The sequence below is a fragment of the Lissotriton vulgaris genome, chromosome 11, assembly GCF_964263255.1.
Source record: "Lissotriton vulgaris chromosome 11, aLisVul1.2, whole genome shotgun sequence".
Lineage (NCBI taxonomy): Eukaryota > Metazoa > Chordata > Amphibia > Caudata > Salamandridae > Lissotriton > Lissotriton vulgaris.
Window position 1 is genome coordinate 1,026,275,802 of NC_141699.1, and position 22,606 is coordinate 1,026,298,407.

The window sequence follows — 22,606 nt, forward strand, 5'->3', positions numbered from 1 at the left end:
ATAATCCTTCCGTTTTCGCGAGCGGAAGGATTATCCAGCAGGTTGCCGACGAAGCACTTAAGGGATTTTCCCTCACAAATTGAATAACCGGACTCTGTTTTGGAAATTACCAAAATGATGAAGAACTGGAAAGAACAAAATATATTGTAAATAGCCTTGAAAAAGCCCTGGCGCAAATCTCCATAGGGGCGAAACACGTGTCGGCTGTTCATGTTTTTATCTAAACAAATAAAGAGCAACTTTTCTACACAATATGGACTTCTGACTCTGACTATATAAGTAAGGATTGAGCCTAAGGACATTAAAATTTGATGCTAAACACACTTATTACCCCCTTCAAGACTTTATTGTTCAAAAACTCAAGAGGTCCAGAGTTTTTTTGAGTGTGTTTCCATTACAAAAAACTATGTGAAAACTGATATGGACTTGGATTTTCCTGTGGACCACTCTTTCTCTGTAGAAACACATAGCTGATAACCTATTGTCTCACAAATGAGGGTGAATTGAGGTGTTAAAGAGGGTGATCCCGTTAAGTCAACGGTGAATGAATACTTTCTTGGAGCTGACATGGCTTTGATAAAACGGTGACCCCATTAGTGTGACACCTGCCTAATGCGGGTGATTTGACAGCTAAGGGTGCCTCATTTGATCATGCACCAGCCTGCATTCGTTAATAAATGCACACAAAATCCCCGGAAAAGAGGCTTAGCAACCAATCAGAATATGGCACTGTCAAAACATATGTTAAACTATAGTAAGATTTCTTTACATGCCTTTTTTATCCCCTTTCTTTCTATTTCCCCTCCCTTCTGCCAATGCAATAAAGAGGTTACTGTACAAAATGGCCCTTTCTTTGTTCTTTTCACCTCCACGCCTTTCACTCTGCTATTTTTTCTGGCCATTCTTTATTCTATTTTAGCCTTCTGCCTGAGAATTAACTTCCATTTTGTGTCCATGTCCAACCATCACTATTTGAATCCCTGTCTCAGCTATGTTATTACCAAGTTGTATTGTACTTCGTTCTCCCTGCTTAACTTTTCCTCTCTAGCGCTTCTTAAGTATCATGCAGACAAGCACGCCTCCCTTGTTTTAGCAATAGTGTTCTTTATGCGGTTTTCTTCGCCATAGTGTTCTTTTATGCAGTTACACGAGTAGCACTCCAGTTGCCCGTTCTCATTGCTAAAAGTGCAGGGACGTGAAGCCCGTCCAAACTATGTATCCATGGTAAGTGGTAAATAAACCATCGGCGACGCATGCGCAGACTGCCCGACTAGGCGCCGGTGTTGCTGTCCAAGACCAGGACACTGCGCGTGCGCGGCCCAGGCTTCGCTGAACTGCGAGCCAGATGGTGCGTTCCAAGCGCTCCCCCCTCGCTCGATGCCGGGATGGTATGCCCCCGAGTAGACGCAGAGAGGACGCGGCTCTGACAGCTGTGCCCGGCACTGACAGCGAGCGCGAGAGGCGGCCGCGGCTCCGCGCGAGCCATCATTGCAGCAGCGTCGCCTCCTCTGTCGCGCGCCCCGCAGCTGCGCCAGCTGTCATCGCGCGCCGGCTTTGTGCTGCTCCGGGAGCCCTCTGCCTGCACGCGGACCGCCCTGCACTGCGCGTGAGAAGTGCGGCAGCGGCGTGCTCTGCCCCGGAGCCCGGCGGCTGCTTGTGGACACGCCGAAGAGGGTGCACTGGTCCCAGAGCCTGTCGGTGCACTCACGCCAGAGTCTGCGCCGGTGACTCCTGCGGCTGCACGCAGACGCTCCACATCCCGCCTGGAAAGGTCTCGGATCACACCAGCTCTTGATTGACTGCCTGCCTGCTATATTTGCAGTATCCACATTGACCAACGACCCCCCAGTCGGTACACAATAGCCTGCGTGTGCACCATTTACTAACTGCACAGTCGGTGCCTAGCCATCTGTGTGCCCAGAACTTCCATTCTCCTCTTTCTTAGTGTACAACAGTCCTTTTCCTTTTCTTTGGAAAACAGGCTTACTGACCCAGCTGCAAGGCGTGCTTATGCTCAGATATACCTCGGTTTGATGATACTAGCCTTGTCATATTTCATTCCCTACTAGTGACTCAGTTAAGGTTCTCCATCACTCGAGTTCTCTTGACTAAGCATCAGCACCTGTTCCTCTCTCCCTAACTCTCTCTTTGTGCACCCAGCTCCTTGGCATCTCTTCGAGGGCTACAGCACAGGTTTTATGGTACCTGGATAATGAACTGACCCCAGCAGGCCCCCACCCCGCTAGCACCTAGTTATAAATGATAGAGGATACCATGACCCTGCTGTCCCTCCTTGGCCGCATCATGCGCTACTTCCTGCTGAGGCCGGAGACGCTCTTCCTCCTGTGCATCAGCCTGGCCCTCTGGAGCTACTTCTTCCACACAGATGAGGTCAAGACCATTGTGCAGTCCAGCCGAGATGCTGTTCAGATGGTCAAGGGCAAGGTGGCCGAAATCATGCAGAACGACCGGCTCGGAGGCATGGATGTGTTGGAGGCCGAGTTCTCCAAGACTTGGGAATTCAAGAGCCACAACGTGGCCGTCTACTCCATCCAGGGAAGGCGGGACCACATGGAAGATCGCTTCCAGGTCATCACCGACCTGGTCAACAAGAGCCATCCATCCATCTTTGGCATCTTCGATGGGCATGGCGGAGAGGTAGGATGCTTTGCTTGTGCTACAATTTGTGGTTTAGCACTTGAGACTCCGCATAGGAACATCAGAGTGAGCTGTTTGCGAGCATTGTCATCTTTGTGCAGAGCCGCTTCACATTTGAAATGTCTTGTAGCAGAAGTTTTCTGTTGAGGAACTGATTAGTGTGGTCCTCCATTAACTTTGCAACATTGTGTAGGAGATGTTGTTCTACAAATTATAGTCAAGCTTTTTAAACCCACTCCCTTTGTAAATTAATTTCATTCGGCCACACAAAAGCATACTTTCTTCCAATTATTCTAGCAAATGATAAAAACTGTAACACGCCTAAGAATTTTAGTGGGGCTTGAGGGCACACCATCTCACAAATATGCACAGACCCAATTTCCAGTGGTGCTTTTCAAGTTCTCATGCTAAATATATGCATTGTACAATATACCAATAACACCAAATGTAATGTAGGATAGCAGGGCATGTTGGCATATTAAAATAACTGGCCAGTAGCACTGTTCCACCTTGTTATGTTTTTTGTTGTTGTTTACAATAAAAAACATGTGGCAAATTAAAAATACATTGTAAGCAAAGGAGTCAAAAAGTGAAAGGGACTTAAGAAAGCATCACAGAAAAGTAGACCTAAATGAATGTCGGTCCTTGCTACTTACTGCCACATTATAATATGTTGCTGGTAATTTGCTCCATATCATGATTGACACCCTCTGCCAGTCTTGGCATACTTTGCATCCTGGAATGTTTTACAATGTTAAAAGTAAAACTGTCAGTTCTAGCTTTTTATTGTGCCACATTGTAATATGTTGCTGGCAATTTTTTTCCATATCATGATATACACCCACTGCCAGTCTTGGCATACTTTGCGTGCTGGAAGGTTTGGGCATGTAAACTGCCAGGCTAATTTTGCAATGTGCTGTTGGCTAAAATACCAGGATTGGCTGAAAGACTTGGGACACTTGCCAGTTCTGAGCAAATTCAACATTATCCCTTTGAAAACCTTACTTTTGTATGATTGCCGACGTGCTATTGGTGTACCTGCCACAGCTAAAGTCTCCAAAGTGTGATCCTTTATCCGAAACGATGGTTGAAACTTTGAGGGGTGTTAAGAGGCCTCCCTTTGACTCCTGCGCCCATCCAAGAAATTAATGACAAAGGGCATTAATGATGGCCCATAAGGGAGAACCCACTGTCAGTTTTTTTTTTTAATTAAAATTTCAGTACTTAGCATGACGTTTGTCCTCCTAAGTGCTCCTCTTGCTAGAGCCTTCCTAATCCGGCAACGGGCCACCCACAGTTTGCAGACCGCTGTTCTAGATGGTAACTTACGATGGGAAGAGATCCACAGGCTTAGGAAGGCCTTAGAGCAAGTTAACTTATGCCCATAGCTGGTCAGTGGTTGCGCAATTCAGACACCACCAATGCCAGAACAATAATTTTCAGTGCTTAATTTGAGCTGGTGGTTTCTGGTGCTCAGCACCAGCACTTAATCATCAACACCGTCGCTTTTCATGAGTTCTAGTCATGGGCACATTCATTTGTGGGTAGATGAAATGATTTGCTTAGAATGACAAGATATTGAGCCGACCCTGAGACTCGAACCTGGTTCCCCAGCTCTGAAATTGGCTGCTCTGGCCGTTATGCCACATCTTATCCCCACTTTCATGGTTAGTAGTTGGTTTTGTTTTAGGCGGCGCTAACAAGAGAAATGGGCTAGTGCAAGCTGCCTCCTGACGAGAGCCCCGGCACTTATTTTTTTACAAATCAACCACTGACAATGGCTCTAAATATAGGTGCTGCAAATCGCCATCTGTGTAGATCAAATGTTTACTCATTCGATAACTTCCCTAAGCCGACTTTCCTATATTCCAGCTACCATCAGAAAGCCAATGTCCTTCTTTGAAGGACACGTCAGAGCAGTGCTTTACTATAGTTGGTACACCGAAGAGCAGAGTTTTGCTATGTTAAAAGCATTGAGAGCGGATACTAGTGAACTTATGAACATTTCGGAGCAGAGCATTCTCCAATTAAGAACACCTGACAGCAGAAGTTATGCAAAGAGCAGAATTTAGGTCACAGGTACCAAGTAGTGCCGGATTAAACCCTGCGGATGCCGCCAGGCAGTCGAACCCCCCCCCCCCCCCCTCCCCCACACAAATTATCTCCTAAAACCAATGCACTGGTTTATTTTTTACAAACTGATAGCTGCCTGAAGCTGAGCTTTTAAGAGACAAATTTATGTGAATCTGATGTCTTTGGTTTGTGTACTCTAAGTTGTTAATGGGTACAACACATTAAGTACAGTATTTCCTCTATAGAGTCTTTAATGTAAAGTTTACGTTTCTTTGAGCTGATTCATTCATTCTATCCTTTGTAAACAATATTTAAGAAAGCTTTATTGGAATCTTCTTTCAAAATCAAATCAATAATATTTTGATCCGTTGTCACAGGGCCCCCTAAAAGGATTGGGGCCCATAGGCCGATGCCTACTTTGCCTATTTGGTAATGCGGAACTGGTTCCAAGAGGCAGACACATGCCAGACAATTGAGTCATCAAAACTGTCTTGATTACAGTCCATTGTCTTCAATGTCAGATCATTCAACTAAGTAACATTAATGCCAAAAGTTGAATTATTCTACGTGTGGGTCCCACTGACTTATCAACTCCATAGGGCAACTGATTGGTAGTCTCTGAAATGTGAGGAAGCACTCACTAATCTAGAGACAAACTAGAGAGAATATTTTCCAGTTTAAGATTCTTTTAACCCATTTGCTGCTCTGAACGACGTTCTATTAAGAGGGCGGGCTGCGTCGGCCGACGGACGTTCGCAGCACTACTGAGGTAGTGCTCATGACGGCCGTTGGCCGACAGCAGCAGCAAACGGCTTAACATAGACTTGGGTGGTCAAGTTTCTGAAGTTTGGGGTGTAGGCTTGACTTCATCTGAAAGACATTAAACTATTTTGGAAGAGGTGTGGCACAGCAGCCAGGGCGGCTGACTCTGAAGTAGAGGGCTCACAGTTCGATCCCCGGTGCCAGCGGCAACTCAGCTCAGCACCATGTGACTCTGGGCAATAGCTCCCTTAATCTCCCTGACGGCCCCCAGCGCCTTGAGACCTTTAGGGGTGAGCAGCCGGTGCTTTACAAATCCCAGATTTAGATGTAGATTAATTTTGATTTTTACCTCATACATGCTTCTCCTTGATCCTCAAAGAAGTGAACAAGTTTGGATTACCAGGGTACTCCGTGTCGCGGTTTTCTTCTAATGTATTGTGCGAGTTGTAGACCAATTTGAGTAACACATCTGAAAGCAATGATTTACAAAGTTAAAGTCCACAACTGGATCCTTGTGTCCCTGATGACATTTTGTCATCTGATAATTTTCAAGGCTAGATTAGAGTTTGCATTGCATGTTGCTGGTCAGGAATACAGGAGGACTCGATTCCCACTATTCTGTTGCACTACAAATTACAGAAAGTGAAAAAACTGTAAATGCTCTTTCTTTGGCTGCATGTTGCACAAGATCAAACAAGAGGTCAGAGGAAATGTAATTATTTTTAATGCTTAAGATGCATGTTGAAGTTCACAATGGGAAATGACCACGTGGGGAGTCGGCTGATCTGTGTTTACCAAGAGCACGAGCTAATGTCAATGCAAACCAAAGAATTATACTTGCTGAATAAATCAAAGAGAAAAGCAAACATCCGTTTGTTTCAGTGCTTTACCGTAGAACTTCCATTTTCTAACTTGAGTGTTTCTGGTTTAGTGTTTGAGTTTTTGACGCAGTTCGGTTCGAGGACCCCCAATGTTTATAGTTAAGGTGGTTCCTGCTGTCTCCTTACTGAATTTAAGATGCAGTGTGTGTTGTCCTCGGGCCCCGGCCCCCAGCCCGGAGACCTGTCAGTCACAAGTTGCTCCATCCTTCTCCCTCCGAGGAAGACGAACATACAGGGCCTTGTTTTCATTTCCTCAGGCGCTCTTATGTCATGCGGGGTTTGCATTCCCTACAGCTGCCCCGACAGATCAATCAAACGTGGTGTCATGGTTGAAAAATAGGTGCGCTGTTCCGAGAGCGGCGCAGCACACTGGGCGACTGTTCCACAGAGCCCGGGGCTCGAGAGAACGCCGCTCCAGGCTTCACAGAGTGTGGCAGTATTTAGGACAGCTATCGTCCAATGCAGTAAATTACCATTATTTATACCAATCCCAATACTATAAGATTTTTTATGAGGTGGGGTCCTTTGAACAGAAGAGTTTGCCTTATTTTTGCATCCAGTTCTTTAACCTTTTACAGCTGCATGTTGTTACCCAGGTTTCGACATGTTTTGCCTTCTTTCTTTGTTTATTTGTTCATGGAATGTAAATCTCGGGCTCGCCCCAATTTAATTTATGTTTACAGTCACTTGAGGCTCGTTCACGCCTTCCAGAGCCTTGACAGCCTTCCTGGAGACACCCATGTCCTTCTACGCAACCTACCTGGCAGGTTCGATCAGTAATTTTATATAGCGCGCCTACTCATCCGTGAGCGTCTCAAGTCGCAAGGTTGTCATACCACACTCCACGAGGCCCCGTTGCGCAACAAACTGCTGCTGTAATCGCGCACCCCTTTTTTTTGGGCTGCGCCATGCGGTCGCAGCGTTGTTCTCCATTATGATGAAAGTCAATTTTCTTGGTTGTGTGGCCATCACGCGCAATAGTGGTGTGGTGGGGAGAGTCCTACTGATATAGAGTGGATCAAGGTGCCTGGCACTGGCAAAGTTGTGTTGTGTGCAGAGGATGGCCCACAACAAAGCATGCCGGCCGGCCGCCACCCAGTAGAAGACTAAGAAGGTGTTTTGCAGTTGTTTGTGGAAATTCGGAACATCTGAAACTTAATGCGGTTACCACCTTCTTGTGAGTTTGGGACCTTCTACATCATCTCACTGGTGAAATGACTTCTCTCTTCCTCCCTCCCTCCCTCCATGATTCGGATCCCCATACTGTGGCCGGTCCAGGCAGTCGGCCCCTTCCCCCTAACATACATATAACCCGTCCCCCATGGAATCCCAGGCAAATATAATTGAAAAGTGCATGCATACATTTGACATGCATGATTGATAATTGCCGTCCAAATTATGACAAAAATCTCTCAAGAAAAAAATCCTGAAAATAGAAAGCATGTAATAGTTGCTTTCAAATTTACCCTTTTAGCTCCAAATAGGGACTTATTTTGGTATTAGATTTTGTTATGCACTTACGGCAAGAGGAAAGGGACAACTTTTGCAATACCTACCAAAAAAACAACGAGCAAACAAAAGTACATTAAGATCACTGAATAATGGGTGAAAAAAAAACACTTGGCTTAGGATGGTTTTTATATGGTTGTGTATACAGGCCTGCACATGGTCTAATATATTCTAAAGCATAATCAATTTACCATCTGTGTGCGCTGAAGATGCCTTTTGGTATTAATAGTAATACACCAATTGTGCCCTTATCATAAATTGACCGCATACAGTGCTTTGTTCTAAGCTTGTTCAAGTGAGGGATTTAAATTGTGTGGAATTGAAACTTTTTGCTTGATCATATTTGTCTAATTCAGATATGGCTGGGAGCGGCGCATGAGGAAAATGAATATGTTTGGCATAATTAATGTATTTTCTGTTTATAAAAGAGATTTTTTTATATCTGCTACCTACACAGAGTGAGTCAATTATGAGTTATTGTTAGACCAATAAAGGGTGGATATGTGAAGGTTTACAGAAGTGAAAAATGAATCCCTAAAAAAAAGTGATACTTGTGATTGCCAGGGATTTTCCTAAAAATAAAAAATAGAAACTAATGTGTCAAAAATTGTCCAATGTTTCTCAAGGCGTGTTAGCACTACAGGAGAGGTCTGGCTTTATGTTTGCAGTGATTCAGTCCCAGAGTTTGAGTCAGAATTTACTCTGTACCCATGGCTCTGAGATGTCGAACTTGTATATGACCAGGTGCCGGCATTGCTCAGACAAGAAATTTCGACCAGGTGAAGGGGTTTCCTTGCGGCAGTACATGATCCTGATTCGGGAGATTTCTATTTAGAAAGCGTCTAAAACTGCAGGTTCGAACATTTGGAAAGGGCAAAGGAAGTTTAACCAAACCCAATCCAGTTGCTGTTATTCAGGGCCTAGGTATAAATATTTTGATATTCCCCTGTAACAACCTAGTGATGTGACACAGACTTGCAGTCAAGCCTGGCTTTCTGTAATAGGGGGGTTCCCTGGTAGATAAAGGCATGCGGTTCTGACATAGCTCAATGTATGGGTACTCTCTAGCAGTCTGTAGTGGCCTGGCCTGTCTCGCGCTGGTTGAGCGCGAGACAGGCATTCAGCGTCTCGTGCCGTCCGCTATGACGCGGACAGTAATGACAGTTGGTTGATGACGGTTGTATGTTTTTAGCCACAGGCAACGTAGGACGTGCCCGTGGGAGTTCGTAATAAAGACATCTTATCTTATTACTTTGTCTCTGTCGAGTTACTACACCCGAAAGTGGCGACGAGGACGACTCCCACAGAGAACCCACATAAGACGATAATGAAATGCACACGTTAAGCTGACGAACCGGACCTTAAGCGTTTTCCTCACGCAACGATCGGCATCGATCCTCTGCAACAGCGCAACACGGTGAGACGAGCGTCTGCTTTCCAGAGTTGGAGCTTGCTTCCTGATTGTTAGCGCTAGCGTTTCTGATGTAAAAAAAAAATAAAAAAAAAAACGGAGAACGCTCTGAGGCAGGCACGCTGACTTCACCGCTGGTTCCTCCCTTTCCGCCCATTGACACGTGATCTGGCAGTCTTCTCCTGCCCTGTTCTTAAAGAGGCAGCTTCGTTTTCCCAGTCATGAACAGTGCAAATTGTGGGCTGCGCTTTGCATCACATTGAAACACTTCTGGTGCTTGCCTGAAAGGGAAAAAAGATTAAACGACTGTGCTTTCGGCAGTGCCGATAACTGTAAGGATTAACCCTTTGAGTCACCCTTGGGTTCTTTCCTTGTATTTGGCAAATAAGGACATGACTTGGGCACGTTCTTCGTGAAAGGAAACACATATAATTCTCCACATAGCTTCTATGGTTAGTGTAAAGGAGTCTGTGTCAAACGTCTTTGGCTCATGAAGAATACAGTGATTGGAGTATAATTCAGTACTGACTCATTGGTTTGCCACTCTTAGCCACTAATAAGTTGACTCTATAAACACTTCCCACCACTCTCAGTTCATAGGAAAATATTATATGATGCAATCTATTCTTCCTCCACCTCCTTTCCTGGACACACCGGGTGAACCTCCTGTGCCTTGGAGAAAGTGGTTCGATGCTTTCGAAAATTACCTGGGAGCAATAGGAGCACATAGGTTTAGAGCAGAAAGAAAGAAGTTTCTACTACTTCACTCTCTGGGGTTTGAAGGCAGAGAAACCCTAAAACATTTACCTGACGTAGTGGGTGTGGAAGAAGAAGATGCGGATGAATACAAAAACACTGTGAAGAAATTGAAAGTCAGATTTGATAAGCAACCCAGTGTGGTGGTGTCTAGACACAAGTTCTTTAAAAGAGTGCAGAAAGCCGAAGAAGACGTAGACACATATATTACCGCCTTGAGGAAGTTGGTGGCAGAATGTGAATTTGAAAACTTCAGTGAACAATTGATTCGTGACCAGTTCATAGGAAAATGTCTGGACAAAACCATAAGACAAAAGCTCTTGTCTTTGGAAAATCCCTCCCTTGATGAATCTATTCGCATAGCGAAAAGCATTGAAACTTCACAGTCCTCTATCAAGGAACTAGAAAGTAAAAGTATTGAAGTGGTTACTCCTGTCCGTTTTAAAAAATACGAAAGGAAAAAAGAATATCAGCCAAGTAATTTCTTCAAAAGAACAGATATCTGTTACAGATGTGGATATCCCTCCCATGTGAAAAGTGGAAGACCGTGTCCTGCAAGAAATGCATCCTGCCGCAAATGTGGAAAATTGGGGCATTTCGACAAAGTATGCCAAAGTCAAAAAGGCAAAAAAGAACAGGTGGCATGTGCTGTGGATGCGAGTGGTAGTGACAGCGATGACACTCTTTGTGAACTCAAAGACATGGTTGTAGTGGTCAGTGAAGGGAACATAAGAAGTGGTAATCCTGATGACTGCATTGATCCCTATGCCATCATTGGTGTAGGCGAAGAAAGTTTAAGGCTGCTAGTAGACTCTGGCGCAAGAATCACAATGATAAGTGAATCATTGTTCAGGAAGAAATGGGGTAACAGACCTTTGCTACCACCTGACAGAGAGCCGGTATCCTATGAAGGAAGAAGCATAGAACTGATGGGGTACTTCGAAGACATCCTGATTTTCAAGAACAGACACATATATGGCAAAATATATGTCGCCGTCAATGGATTAGACATACTGGGATGGTTCCACCAAGGTTTGTTCAGCATGATGCTGTGTCCTGGAGCAAAGGAACAGATTTTGGTTGTTCGGGACCAATCACATGTTGAGGAATTACTCAATAAATACCCAAGAGTGTTTTCTGGCGAATTGGGAAAAATCAAAGGATTCAAACATAAAATCAAGATAAAGAGCGATGCTGAACCTGTAAAACACAAAATAAGGAGTATTCCCTTCAGCATTAGAGAAGACTTGGAAAAAGAACTTTTGTCCATGCAAAAAAGAGGGGTTATCGAACCCATTGAATCGTCTGATTGGTCTTCAGCTTTGGTCGTCGCAAGGAAGAAAAATAATGATCTCAGAATCTGCATTGATTTGCGCAATTTAAACAAAGTCATTTGGGTAGATTCGCATCCTCTACCGAATATATCAGAAATGCTGGGTGTAGTTGATGGTGCCAAGGTTTTCACCAAGCTAGATTTGGCCTCAGCATATCACCAAATTGAACTAGATAAGGACTCACGCCATTTCACTGCGTTCAACTCTCCAGCAGGCTTATTCCAATTTTGTCGCATGCCTTTCGGACTGGCTTCAGCAGCCTCTGTCTTTCAGAGGGTTATGGTCAATCTACTGAAGGGGATAAAAAACGTGGCCATATTCCAAGATGACATTCTGCTGTTTGCTAAAGACCAGCAAGAACACGATATGGTGTTGAACAAGGTCCTGTCTATATTCCAAGAGCATGGTGTGGTGCTCAAAAGGGACAAGTGTGAATTCTCAAAAGACAAGATGGAATATCTGGGACACACCATCTCTAGTGAAGGAGTCACACCCAAACCGAGTTTGGTACAAGCCATTGTTGATGCCACGGCCCCCAAAGACAAAGCAGGAGTTAAATCACTTTTAGGTCTCACAGAATTTTATGCCCGCTTTATTCAAGACTATGCCACGAAGATACGTCCCATTTCCAAGTTGCTCCAAGACAGAAGTGAATTTGTGTGGGATGATGAATGCAAAACCGCCTTCGAATGGATCAAGGAGCAACTTAGCACTGTCAAGGCCTTGAAGCCATTTGTACCAGGAGTCCAGTGTACTTTGACTGTCGATGCCAGCAGCTACGGACTCGGCGCTGTCTTGACACAGGTGGTTGACCAAAATGAACACACGGTAGGATTTGCATCCAGAGTACTAAGAGAAGCTGAGACTCATTACTCAGTCATTGAGAAGGAGCTTCTAGCATGTTGGTGGGGCATCGAAAAGTTTAAAAATTATTTGTGGGGACAAAAGTTTATTCTTCAAACGGACCACAAACCGTTGGTTGCGATTTTAGGAAGTACCAACAGCCGCGGGGCCACTCCCCGCATCGCACGCCTAGCGTCCAAACTTTTACAATTCAATTTTGACATTGTACATATTGCTGGGGGGAAAAATGTAAGAGCGGATGCTCTGTCACGTTTACCTGCTAATACCTGTCAGGACATGCAAGGTGTAGATGAATGTTGTTTTGATGATAAGGAGGACTATATCATAGCAAGTGTTGAACTGAATAACGTATGTACTATAGATCAGCAAAATTGGAGGGAGGCGTTGGCTGGTGATGAAGTTTCCCAAAAAGTGCTGACATATATTTCCCAAGGGTGGCCCAGGGAAAGGAATGTGGATGTTGTTTTACAACCCTATGTCAAGGTGTGTGATGAACTTTCGATTGAGGATGGTCTAGTATTCAGGCTAGAAAAACTTGTTCCACCGGTGGACATCAGATCCACTCTCCTATCTAAAGCACATGAAGGGCATCTAGGAGCCACGTTAACCAAGCGTAGAGTAAGAGAGTACTTTTGGTGGCCCAAAATGGATAAAGATATTGAGGAAATGGTGCACGAGTGCACTATTTGTTCGTCTAGTGACAAAAGTTTTCACACTAGTAGTCCCCCTCTTACACCTATTCCCCTCCCAGGTGGACCGTGGGAAAAACTTGGGATCGATGTTCTAGGACCCTTTCACAGTCTACCTCAACAATGCAAATTCGCCATTGTCATGGTGGACTATTGCACTAAATGGCCTGAGGCCAAGTTTGTCTCCAAGGTTGACTCCGCAGAAATTATTGACTTCTTAAGGGAAATATTCATGAGAGAAGGGTTCCCCCAATCCATCATATCCGACAACGGAGTACAATTTGTATCATCCGAGATGGAAGAGTTTCTTAGAGAAACTGCCATTATCCATCACCGTAGTTCTCTCTATCACCCTCAAACCAATGGCTTGGTAGAGAGACTCAATAGAGTCATAGGTGATTGTGTCAAATGGGCCCTAGCCCATCACAAAGCTGTTCCCCAAAGTGTCAGGACAATGTTGTGGTTTTATAGAACCACCCCCCATTCTTCTACCGGAGTGTCCCCTTTCGAATTACTGAGAGGTAGAAAACCATGCACTGAATTTAGACCTGCTTGGATGTCTAAATGGAATAAATCCAATTCCACTCCCCAAGAAATGGATGAGAAAGTGAGGTCCAAATCTGCTGAGGTCCAGTTCAAACAAAAAGAGTATTTTGACGAAAGGAAGCGTGTTAAGATCAGAGAGTTTGCTGTGGGGGACAGGATCAGAATCAAGAAACCTGGTTTTGTAAAAAAAGGGGAATCTAAGTATGGGGAAATTGTGGTGGTGGATAAAGTGTGTGGCAATGCTGTTCGAGTCAATGGAAAAGACTGGTGGAATGGTAACAAGGTGGTGAAAGTCAAAAATGTACTTGATGACGTCAAATGTTCCATGTTGAAAAGAGAGGTCTCTCATAGGGTCTCTCAAGGTAAACTTGATGTCCAGAGTCCTCCTCCCTGCAACGCCACTGTCAGGAGGAGTTCTAGAACTGTTAGTATTCCTGTTAGATACCGTCAATGATCTTCTGATGTTCTCTGTGCCTCACTTGTGTTTTCCTGCACATGTTCATCTTTCTCTCTCTCTCTCTCTCTCTCTCTCTCTCTCTCTCTCTCTCTCTCTCTCTCTCTCTCTCTCTCCTCTCCTCTGCTTGCTCTGCTTCTCCATGCTCTAAGGAAAGGAGATATGTAGTGGCCTGGCCTGTCTCGCGCTGGTTGAGCGCGAGACAGGCATTCAGCGTCTCGTGCCGTCCGCTATGACGCGGACAGTAATGACAGTTGGTTGATGACGGTTGTATGTTTTTAGCCACAGGCAACGTAGGACGTGCCCGTGGGAGTTCGTAATAAAGACATCTTATCTTATTACTTTGTCTCTGTCGAGTTACTACACAGTCCTTAGCCTACACCGGAAGTTAAAAATCCTGACTTCCAATTGAAAAAAACTAGGGCACCTCTGCAAAGGGAGGTGAAAATCCTTCACATTTTGTAGGTTGTGCTGCCATCAAGGGCGGAACGTACATCCAACTAAAGGCTGGTGCTGTGCTTTAAAAGAGCACATAGACATTTGTGCCCTGTTTTATCACTGCAATGACCTTTAAATGAGGCAGGAGGAAGGAATTACTGTTCGACTGCTATTCCGTCCATCTTGGCATAGGTTGTAGGGCACGTGAAGCAACACCCAAAAAAGCAGAACCTGATACAGCTCAGTCTGGTTTTCCGTTTAGGTGTGAGAGATAGCAGCATGGTTAAATGTCTAAGATGAATTACTTGGATAAGAGTAAATTCACCACTCCATTTCTTCATGACCTTTCAGCCCTTCTCGACGGTGAATCATGCCATAAGTTGAGAAACACTAGTTGCGATTGCCAGCATCTCCACTAACGCATTACGCTGGTTCTGTTTATTCCTCGGAAAACATCCAGAAGGGAGATGGCCAAAGGCTTTTTTGTGTTTATTTTCCTCTTTGCCCATTTAAGTTCCACAGGGTGTTCCCTTCTCACCCCTGCTTCTCAACATTAGCATTAATTTTGTTCTGAACATTGTGTGGAAAGAAGGCTTAGGTTTGCATCCTTATGTTGATGACGCATAAGAGTTCCACAGTGAAATCCGTGTAGGTCTTAGTATCTCACCTGACAGATGGAGTAACACCTCTTAATTGTATGGAATAAAGACAGAATTCCGAATCCTAAGGCTGAAGTTCCCAGTATCTAAACATAACATTGATCTCAGTGTCACATTCTGCTATGGGCACCGTAATGGCCTTCAAGAAACCATGGTGTTATCATTGCTGCTGAACTTGATCTGAGCAGACTTATTGGTTATAGGCCTCACTGATGAGGATTTTAAGTATTTACTATTACTTATTTACTATTGGAACAGGCCCAAGGCAGAAATGGGTGTCTGTTGCATCACCAGCATAGCTTCTTTGAGTTATCTTTTCTTTTCCTATATTAAACATCCACATAATCCCTTACTATTCTGCATAGGCAGGTGGAGGTAGAGAATATCGAATAGGAAATATCATCCTAACATAATATTGTTCGCAAAGTATCAACAGTGATAGTGTAAATAACAATAGGTCCTTAAGTTCACATACAGGTTCATATATACAAGGCATGTAGATGCAGAGTTAAAAGTGTTAAATATATACCTTCCTATATCTGGATGCCTTTGCAACATTTTGATCCTCTATATTTTGTCTACAACATTATGTTAGAACTGTAGTACCTACCCAATATTCCGGACTTTAGCTGCCCACATAGATTATAAAAACATAGGTGCGCACCAAACTAAAGCTGAAAGACTATATTACACAGATTCTGGGAACCCGATGGTCATTGCCTCTGCTGGAGTGGAGTGGAGTGGAGTGGCTCACTGGTTAGAGGCGGCAGACCCGGAAACCGAGAACGGCCCGGGACCAGGGTTCAATTCCCGACGCAGCAGGGTCGTGGACCAGGGTCAGCGGACTCGATAATTCTCGCCTCGGTGCCTACTCTAACCAGGGATCACACTCTGCAACTCTGGGCATTAGCTTGCCTCATCTCTACAACGGCCCCCCGCATTCGCCGGGGATGCCTGGTTTCACCTTGGAGATACCCAGTAGGGACCATCTCACAGGGATAGCCAGGACGGGTTCCCCAGCGGTCTACAGCGCCACGACGCCTCAGGGCAGCAGTGCGCTTTACAAGACACATACATTTACATTTGCTTATTGGCCCATTTCATTAAGAGCAAATGTCTTTGTAACCAATGATCTGAGTGTCTATTTGGAAAGCTTTTAGATTACAAAGCCATGTTCTGTAGCCCAAGTAATGGCAGTAAAATCCCTATTGGAGAGCCTTATAGCAAACCTTACGTCTAGTATGACAATATTTCGCCCTGAATGCCCCCCCCCCCCCCTTGAAATATGCCATAGTGGGCCTACCTTATGCCGCAAATTTACTCCAGTATGCCAGTGCCAGCATTTTCGCACCGGTGTCCCATGCTAAAATTTACTACCAGTGTGCCAGCACTTTGCTGTGTGTATTCCATATGCAAGTATTCCCTCCAGTATATAAGTGCCAGCATTTTGCCATGCGTGCCCCTATAAGCCAAGAAGTATACCAGGTCCAACGGCAGACACATAAACATAACAACACATTCTCACTCACATTAAATTACTCACTCTCATACTTATTCGTTCCCCAACTTGCTTACTCGTTCATACTCGCATTATTTCATGTTCACTCACTGTCTAGCACTCACATTTATTCTCACTCACATTTTCACTCACTCCTATTTACTCTCACTCACATTTACTCTCACTCACATTTACTCTCACTCACATTTACTCTCACTCACATTTACTCTCACTCCTATTTACTCTCACTCCTATTTACTCTCACTCACATTTACTCTCACTCACATTTACTCTCACTCACATTTACTCTCACTCACATTTACTCTCACTCCTATTTACTCTCACTCACATTTACTCTCACTCACATATACTCTCACTCACATATACTCTCACTCACATTTACTCTCACTCCTATTTACTCTCACTCCTATTTACTCTCACTCCTATTTACTCTCACTCACATTTACTCTCACTCACATTTACTCTCACTCACATTTACTCTCACTCACATTTACTCTCACTCACATTTACTCTCACTCACATTTACTCTCACTCACATTTACTCTCACTCACTCTTACTCTCACTCATTCATACTTTCTTGCAATGACTTGCAATTAGTTTCACTCGTTCTCATTTATTCTCATTCACGTTTACTCTTGGTCTTGTTCTCAACCAGTTACTCTCACTGTCACTCACACTCATTCTCCCTCACACATTATTATTCATTCTTACCCTCTCTTGCTCTTTCTCTCATTCGTTCATTCTCACCTACTGGTACTGACACTAAATCTACTTCATTCTCCTTAAATACCTATCCCACACACTCCCTTCTTTTCACACACGCTTCCATATACAAACATGCTAACATACACATGCTCTCTCGCACACAGACTCCCCCCCCCGGACCCCCTCTATGCACGCACACAGCATAGATTTAAAAACATTTAATCTTGTGTACAACCCAAAATGTCAACATCCAGAGTTACTCCACCCTGACTCTCTCCCTGTAGGTACCAGCAAGTAGTATGAAACTTAAATTTATAATCTTGGGTTAACTGTCTGCCACAGTAGTTTAGTTTCATGTCTTCTTGAGCGGAGTCTTGCAACAGTGTTACACCCCAGAAATGCTCACCTGTTGTACATGTAGCTGCTCAGAACAGTGGATACTTTTGTGACTTAGAATAGGTCTCTCCAAACAAATCCTTAGCCCACACTTTCTTAGTCATCCTAGCCAGATGCTCAGAGGCCGTAAAAAGTCTATCAGCCCATTGGCTGCAAAACCTCTGCCTTCCGTGCAGAGGATTATGGGAGTGTGTATGCAAATTAGATGGATGATACCGGTCTTGTATATAACTTCCTATTTTTGTGTAATTTCCCCTTTGCTTACCAGAGGCTGCACTCCTTATGTGATCTGCATAGAATGACCCTAAAGAGCGGTCTTGTATTTTCTTTATATATTTTTTGCAAACCCGCGGTGTTTTTGTTGGACTCTAGCCTTAACGAAGGAGCATGCCCTCCAGTAACAGCTCGGAGTATTGCACAGTTTGCTCCTCTGAGGCTGTATCATGTTTCTGTACAATGTAGAATGTGTATAGTGCGCAGAATGCTAAAGGTGATGTGTAAAAATGGTAAAATCTAGCGACTGATCCTTACTCCCGGTGTTTAATAATACATACTTTGATATCTGGAAAACCTATATAAACACTAACAAATGTCCGTTTTATAGAACTGAAATAACGTATTGAGCTATAGGTCTAAAATACAAATGAAGGCTTATGCTTGTTGTTTGTAGTGTAACATTTCCCCTCTCCTATGCATGGACGTCGATTCATCAAGATGCTAGGAGTAGAGGAAGTGAAATCATAGATGCTTTGACCTTAATGGTGTCACAGGAAGGGACATCATATGACCCTTGATCTTGAAGCTTCCTAGGCAGTGATGTCACATAACATTGATCCTGAGAGAGGGTAGGAGGGGTGGGTCTATCTATAGAGAGGTTGTCAGCTTGTATAGAGGCTGTTGGGTACGGGCAGATGATGCAGTTGCGGCCGGCATGACTCGCAGGTGGAAGGTCGCGCCGGTGGGGGCGGGAGGGGGGGGGTTGTTAATTTTAAATAAAAACGTACCTTCATCCAGCCCGGGCCAGTACAGAGTCGTGTCGTTTCTGCTCAGAGTCCTCGCAGGAAGCAGGCAACCTCCCTCCCCTCAGCCAACTACAACTCTGCAATGGCACCGTTGTGATTAGCTGGGAAGCCGTCTAAACCGGCGTCTAGGGGGAGGCCATTTTTTTCCATGTAGGCTGCATGCAGCCTACATCGAGAAAAGGGAGAGTGCGTAGGACTGGTTTTGTCGGCCCTAGAGCCGACCAAACAGTCAGCGCCCACAACAATGGGCAAGCTACTCCTCCCTGCCCTGGAGCAGGACCGCCCATCCGCCCGCCCTCAAACCAAACCCTTCTGCTTTCTCGCAGTGCAAGAAGCAGAAACATAAAATGATATTTATAATGCCCCTTAGATGATGTATGTTTTAAGAGTTATGTACGGTAGGGATGCTGGTGTGTTCTTCCTCTCTGCTATTATTATTATTATTATTATTATTATGTATCTCACTTGTTCAGAAAAAAACATTAAATATATTGTTAAAAAGAAAAAACAAAAATAAATAACATTGGTGAAGTTCCATAATAATTGCATGATTAATATAACACCAACTAATGTCTATTTTTGGATATCATCTATGTGAAGGTGCGGATATAATGTGGCAAGGTAACAGTTACCTGAATTGTAGTAAGCAAGCAAAGTGAGTCTGATGTCTTCTAGTGAGATTAGAGAATGGGGGTTTCTCTCCCCTGGGAAAATTTTGAAAATCAAATTGGCTCTAATAGTGCACTGGAAGTCCATTCATGGTGTGCCAAGCTATTAAAATCTGACAGTCCCAATAAGTTGACCCAATTATGTTTTTAAAATGTCCTATGTGTACCCGATATTTCAAAAATGACCCATTTGCCTGGGCCAGCATATTGCTACGGACGCCCCTTTTGCTGAAGCATTGCGTACAATATGACAGTGACGGAATGTTGCTAATAATGCTATCCATGCACTTTGGGGGCCCATAAGTAAAAGGTACGTCTAATATGTTGAGAAACACATTTTGTCATGGATGGCCCCCTGACATATGCCACATTGTCCTCTAGGATGACAAGAATTTCCTGCAGTGTGCCATCATCAGCAATTTGCCACAGTTGTCAACTTTGCCAAGAATTTTCTCCAGTATACCAGAGCTGATATTTTTCCGCCGGTATCCCATGCCAAAATTGAGCTCTATTGTGGCTAGCGCCAACGTTTTGATGTTGGCATCTCATATGCAAGTATTCCCTCAAGTATGCCAGTGCCAGCATTTTGCCAATGGTGCTTTTATAAACCAAGAAGCATGCCAGGTCCAACCTCAGACTTGCAAGCAGAACACATTCTCGCTCATTCTCACCTACATTCACTTACACTTAATCACTCACTCAATAGCTCTCAGTTACACTCCATTTTCACTCACTCTTGCACTTATTCTTACCCTGACTCACTCATTTACATTCTCTCACTCACTCTTACTCACTTATATTGACACACACACATACACATCCCACATATAAACATAAATGCTCAGACATAGACTCACTCTCTCGGACTAGTTCACTCTCACCCACATGCACACACTCAACATACGTATAAAGTAATTTTATTTTTCTTACTTTAAATGCTAGTGAATGCCCATTCCAGATCCTGTTGCTCCATTTTTTAGGTCGAGCTGGTAAGCATCCGTAGGATGCAGTCCAGATCGACAACTATAGTTATCGACTTCGGGGGAATGACGGACAAGAGGGTGCCACGCGCTTTTCCTCTGGATTTGACCTCGTGCACGCGCACGTCGGCTCAGTCTACATTTGCAGCAACATGCGTGCGCATACACAGACAGACAGTCAGACACTCGCTCGCTCACATGCGTTGGCATACACACACACACACACAGACACTCGCGCACCCCCACCCCCACAGTCATCGGCATCTTTTAAACACACACACGCATACACACAGACTCCAAGAACACATACACACACTCACACACATACAGAGCCCCCCGCCGCCACACGCGTACACACACACACACACACACACACACACACACACACACACATGCCCCCCGCCCTCGCAGCTCAGCAACAAGGCGAAGCCCCACTCACCGGCTTCCTTGGTGCGGCGGCTCTCCTCAGCAGCTGCAGGGCTCCTCTATGGCTCTCCCTCACTCCTGGGAGCCTCGTGGAAGGCGCCGGCAGCAGGACTCTTCCTTCCTCCATCTCAGGGCGAGTGCACCGGGGCGCAGGGTAGGCTCCTGCCTGCTCCGGTGCTCGAAACAGCCGCGGCTCTTCCGTGGGAGGCGGGGTAGGTTCCCGCCCTCCTACTTCCGGTTTCCGGTTGTCCCGCCCGGCCTGCCTGACTTCCTGGTCGCAGGCTGGCGGCGATGTTTGGTTTGTCCCGGGCTGTGGCGGTGATGCGGGGGGACACACGAGGGGTAGGCTCCCTCAGTGCTTAATTATAGTTTTGAATGCCTTATTCAATTTGTATTGTCATTTTCCCAAAAAACGAGTAACTTTTTGGTTTCATTGTGGAAAAAATAATACTTATGCCTCATTTTTGTGGCTTGTTGCTCACTCGTTTTTAGTAGGATTTGTCTTGTTTTGGGAGTGGGGGAGGAGGAGCGGTGCGCGCAGCATTGGAAGATTGCTCTCCTCCTTATCCTGCAGCGTCTCTGTGTTAGAGAACTTTGCAGTGTTATCATCCATTTGCACGTGCTCTGTGTTATTGAAGCTGGCACTGTTTCCTCTGCTGTTCTTGGTGGGTGCTTAAACTGCTGCTGTTTGCTCTGCACTGGTCTACAGGTTCTGTGTGTACTAACTTAGCACTTTTCACATCAGTGCTCCAGAGTACTTTGTTTTCATTGTTTACCCACGCTACCCCAGTGTCCGAGAGCAAGGGAAGCTTGTCTGGTTGTCCATGTGTGGTACAAGTGTGGGAGAGTCTTGCACCATTGCTCAGCATGCCGCCCCTGTTCTTTCTGGAAGCCAAGGCTGCACTGGCTCTGCCAGCTTTTAAGGGAAGCCTGCAGCGTTGTTACATACTCTTCATATGCGGGAGGCGTGCGCTCCTGTGTTGTATCGGTTCTAAGTTTGGGAGGAAAGCCCTTCGTAAGCAAAGGTTTGTTGTTAATGAACTCTTTTTCAAACCCTTAGGGCATAACATTTTAACTAAGGTAATCCTTGCTCGATCCTCTTATAAAAAGCAGACCGGTTTAGTTATCTGCCAGGCTTGCATATTAAAACAAGCATTTACAATGCAATAGGTCTCGCATTTATGCGAGTTAAAGCTATTGGCACTGTAAATAACAATGCCTTTTATTTAGGTTTTAAAAACAAAAAAAACAACAAAAACACATTATTTGCAATGTCAATAGCTCAAACTCGCGTAAATGCGAGACCTATTGCATTGCAAACGCTTGTTCTCACTATAGTAATAGTGAGTAATAGACTATTTTACTATTAGTGTAATAAAAACGAGGAGGAAATGAGGTTCAAGTCAGATGCTGGAAATGCAACCTCTGTGCACTTGACTTTGCCACTCTGAGGCCAGGGGTCGCAAAGGCAGTGCCAGGGGTCGCATGGGGGAAGCCAGGAGTCACAGCTGCCACCCGCTGGCGATCCCTAAATGATGTCCATGCTCTTATGGGGACAACGTATGTGATAAATATATGCCTACATTAATCTTACCTACAACTAATGTCTTTTTCCCATTATCTTTACTTTGCCATAGATTTGCAATAGTATATGGCACTTCCGTTCTGGGTAATGGAGGTTGGCATTACCTGAAGCTGGGAGTGTGGAGACAGGTATTAGCTGTTGTTTGGCATCAAGGGAAGCGGCTCATCAGGAGCAGAGGAGCATTGCCCCACCTGCTACGAGCACAGCAGGCAAACGCAAATAAAATGGCATTTCAATGCGATTTTAATTATTTGCCACCGCACGGCTCGT

The 22,606-nt window shown here is 44.7% G+C and overlaps 1 protein-coding gene across 1 annotated transcript in view; it reads left to right on the plus strand.

Moving 5' to 3' along the window:
- The first annotated feature begins 1,402 nt into the window (after nt 1-1,402).
- The window catches only part of PPM1L (protein phosphatase, Mg2+/Mn2+ dependent 1L), a 505,802-nt gene continuing 484,598 nt past the window's right edge, over nt 1,403-22,606 (plus strand). The window contains exon 1 of the mRNA XM_086944343.1: nt 1,403-2,658. Within this exon, the coding sequence (XP_086800469.1) occupies nt 2,260-2,658 (399 nt within the window). The 5' untranslated portion in view covers nt 1,403-2,259. The remainder of the gene's footprint in view (nt 2,659-22,606) is intronic.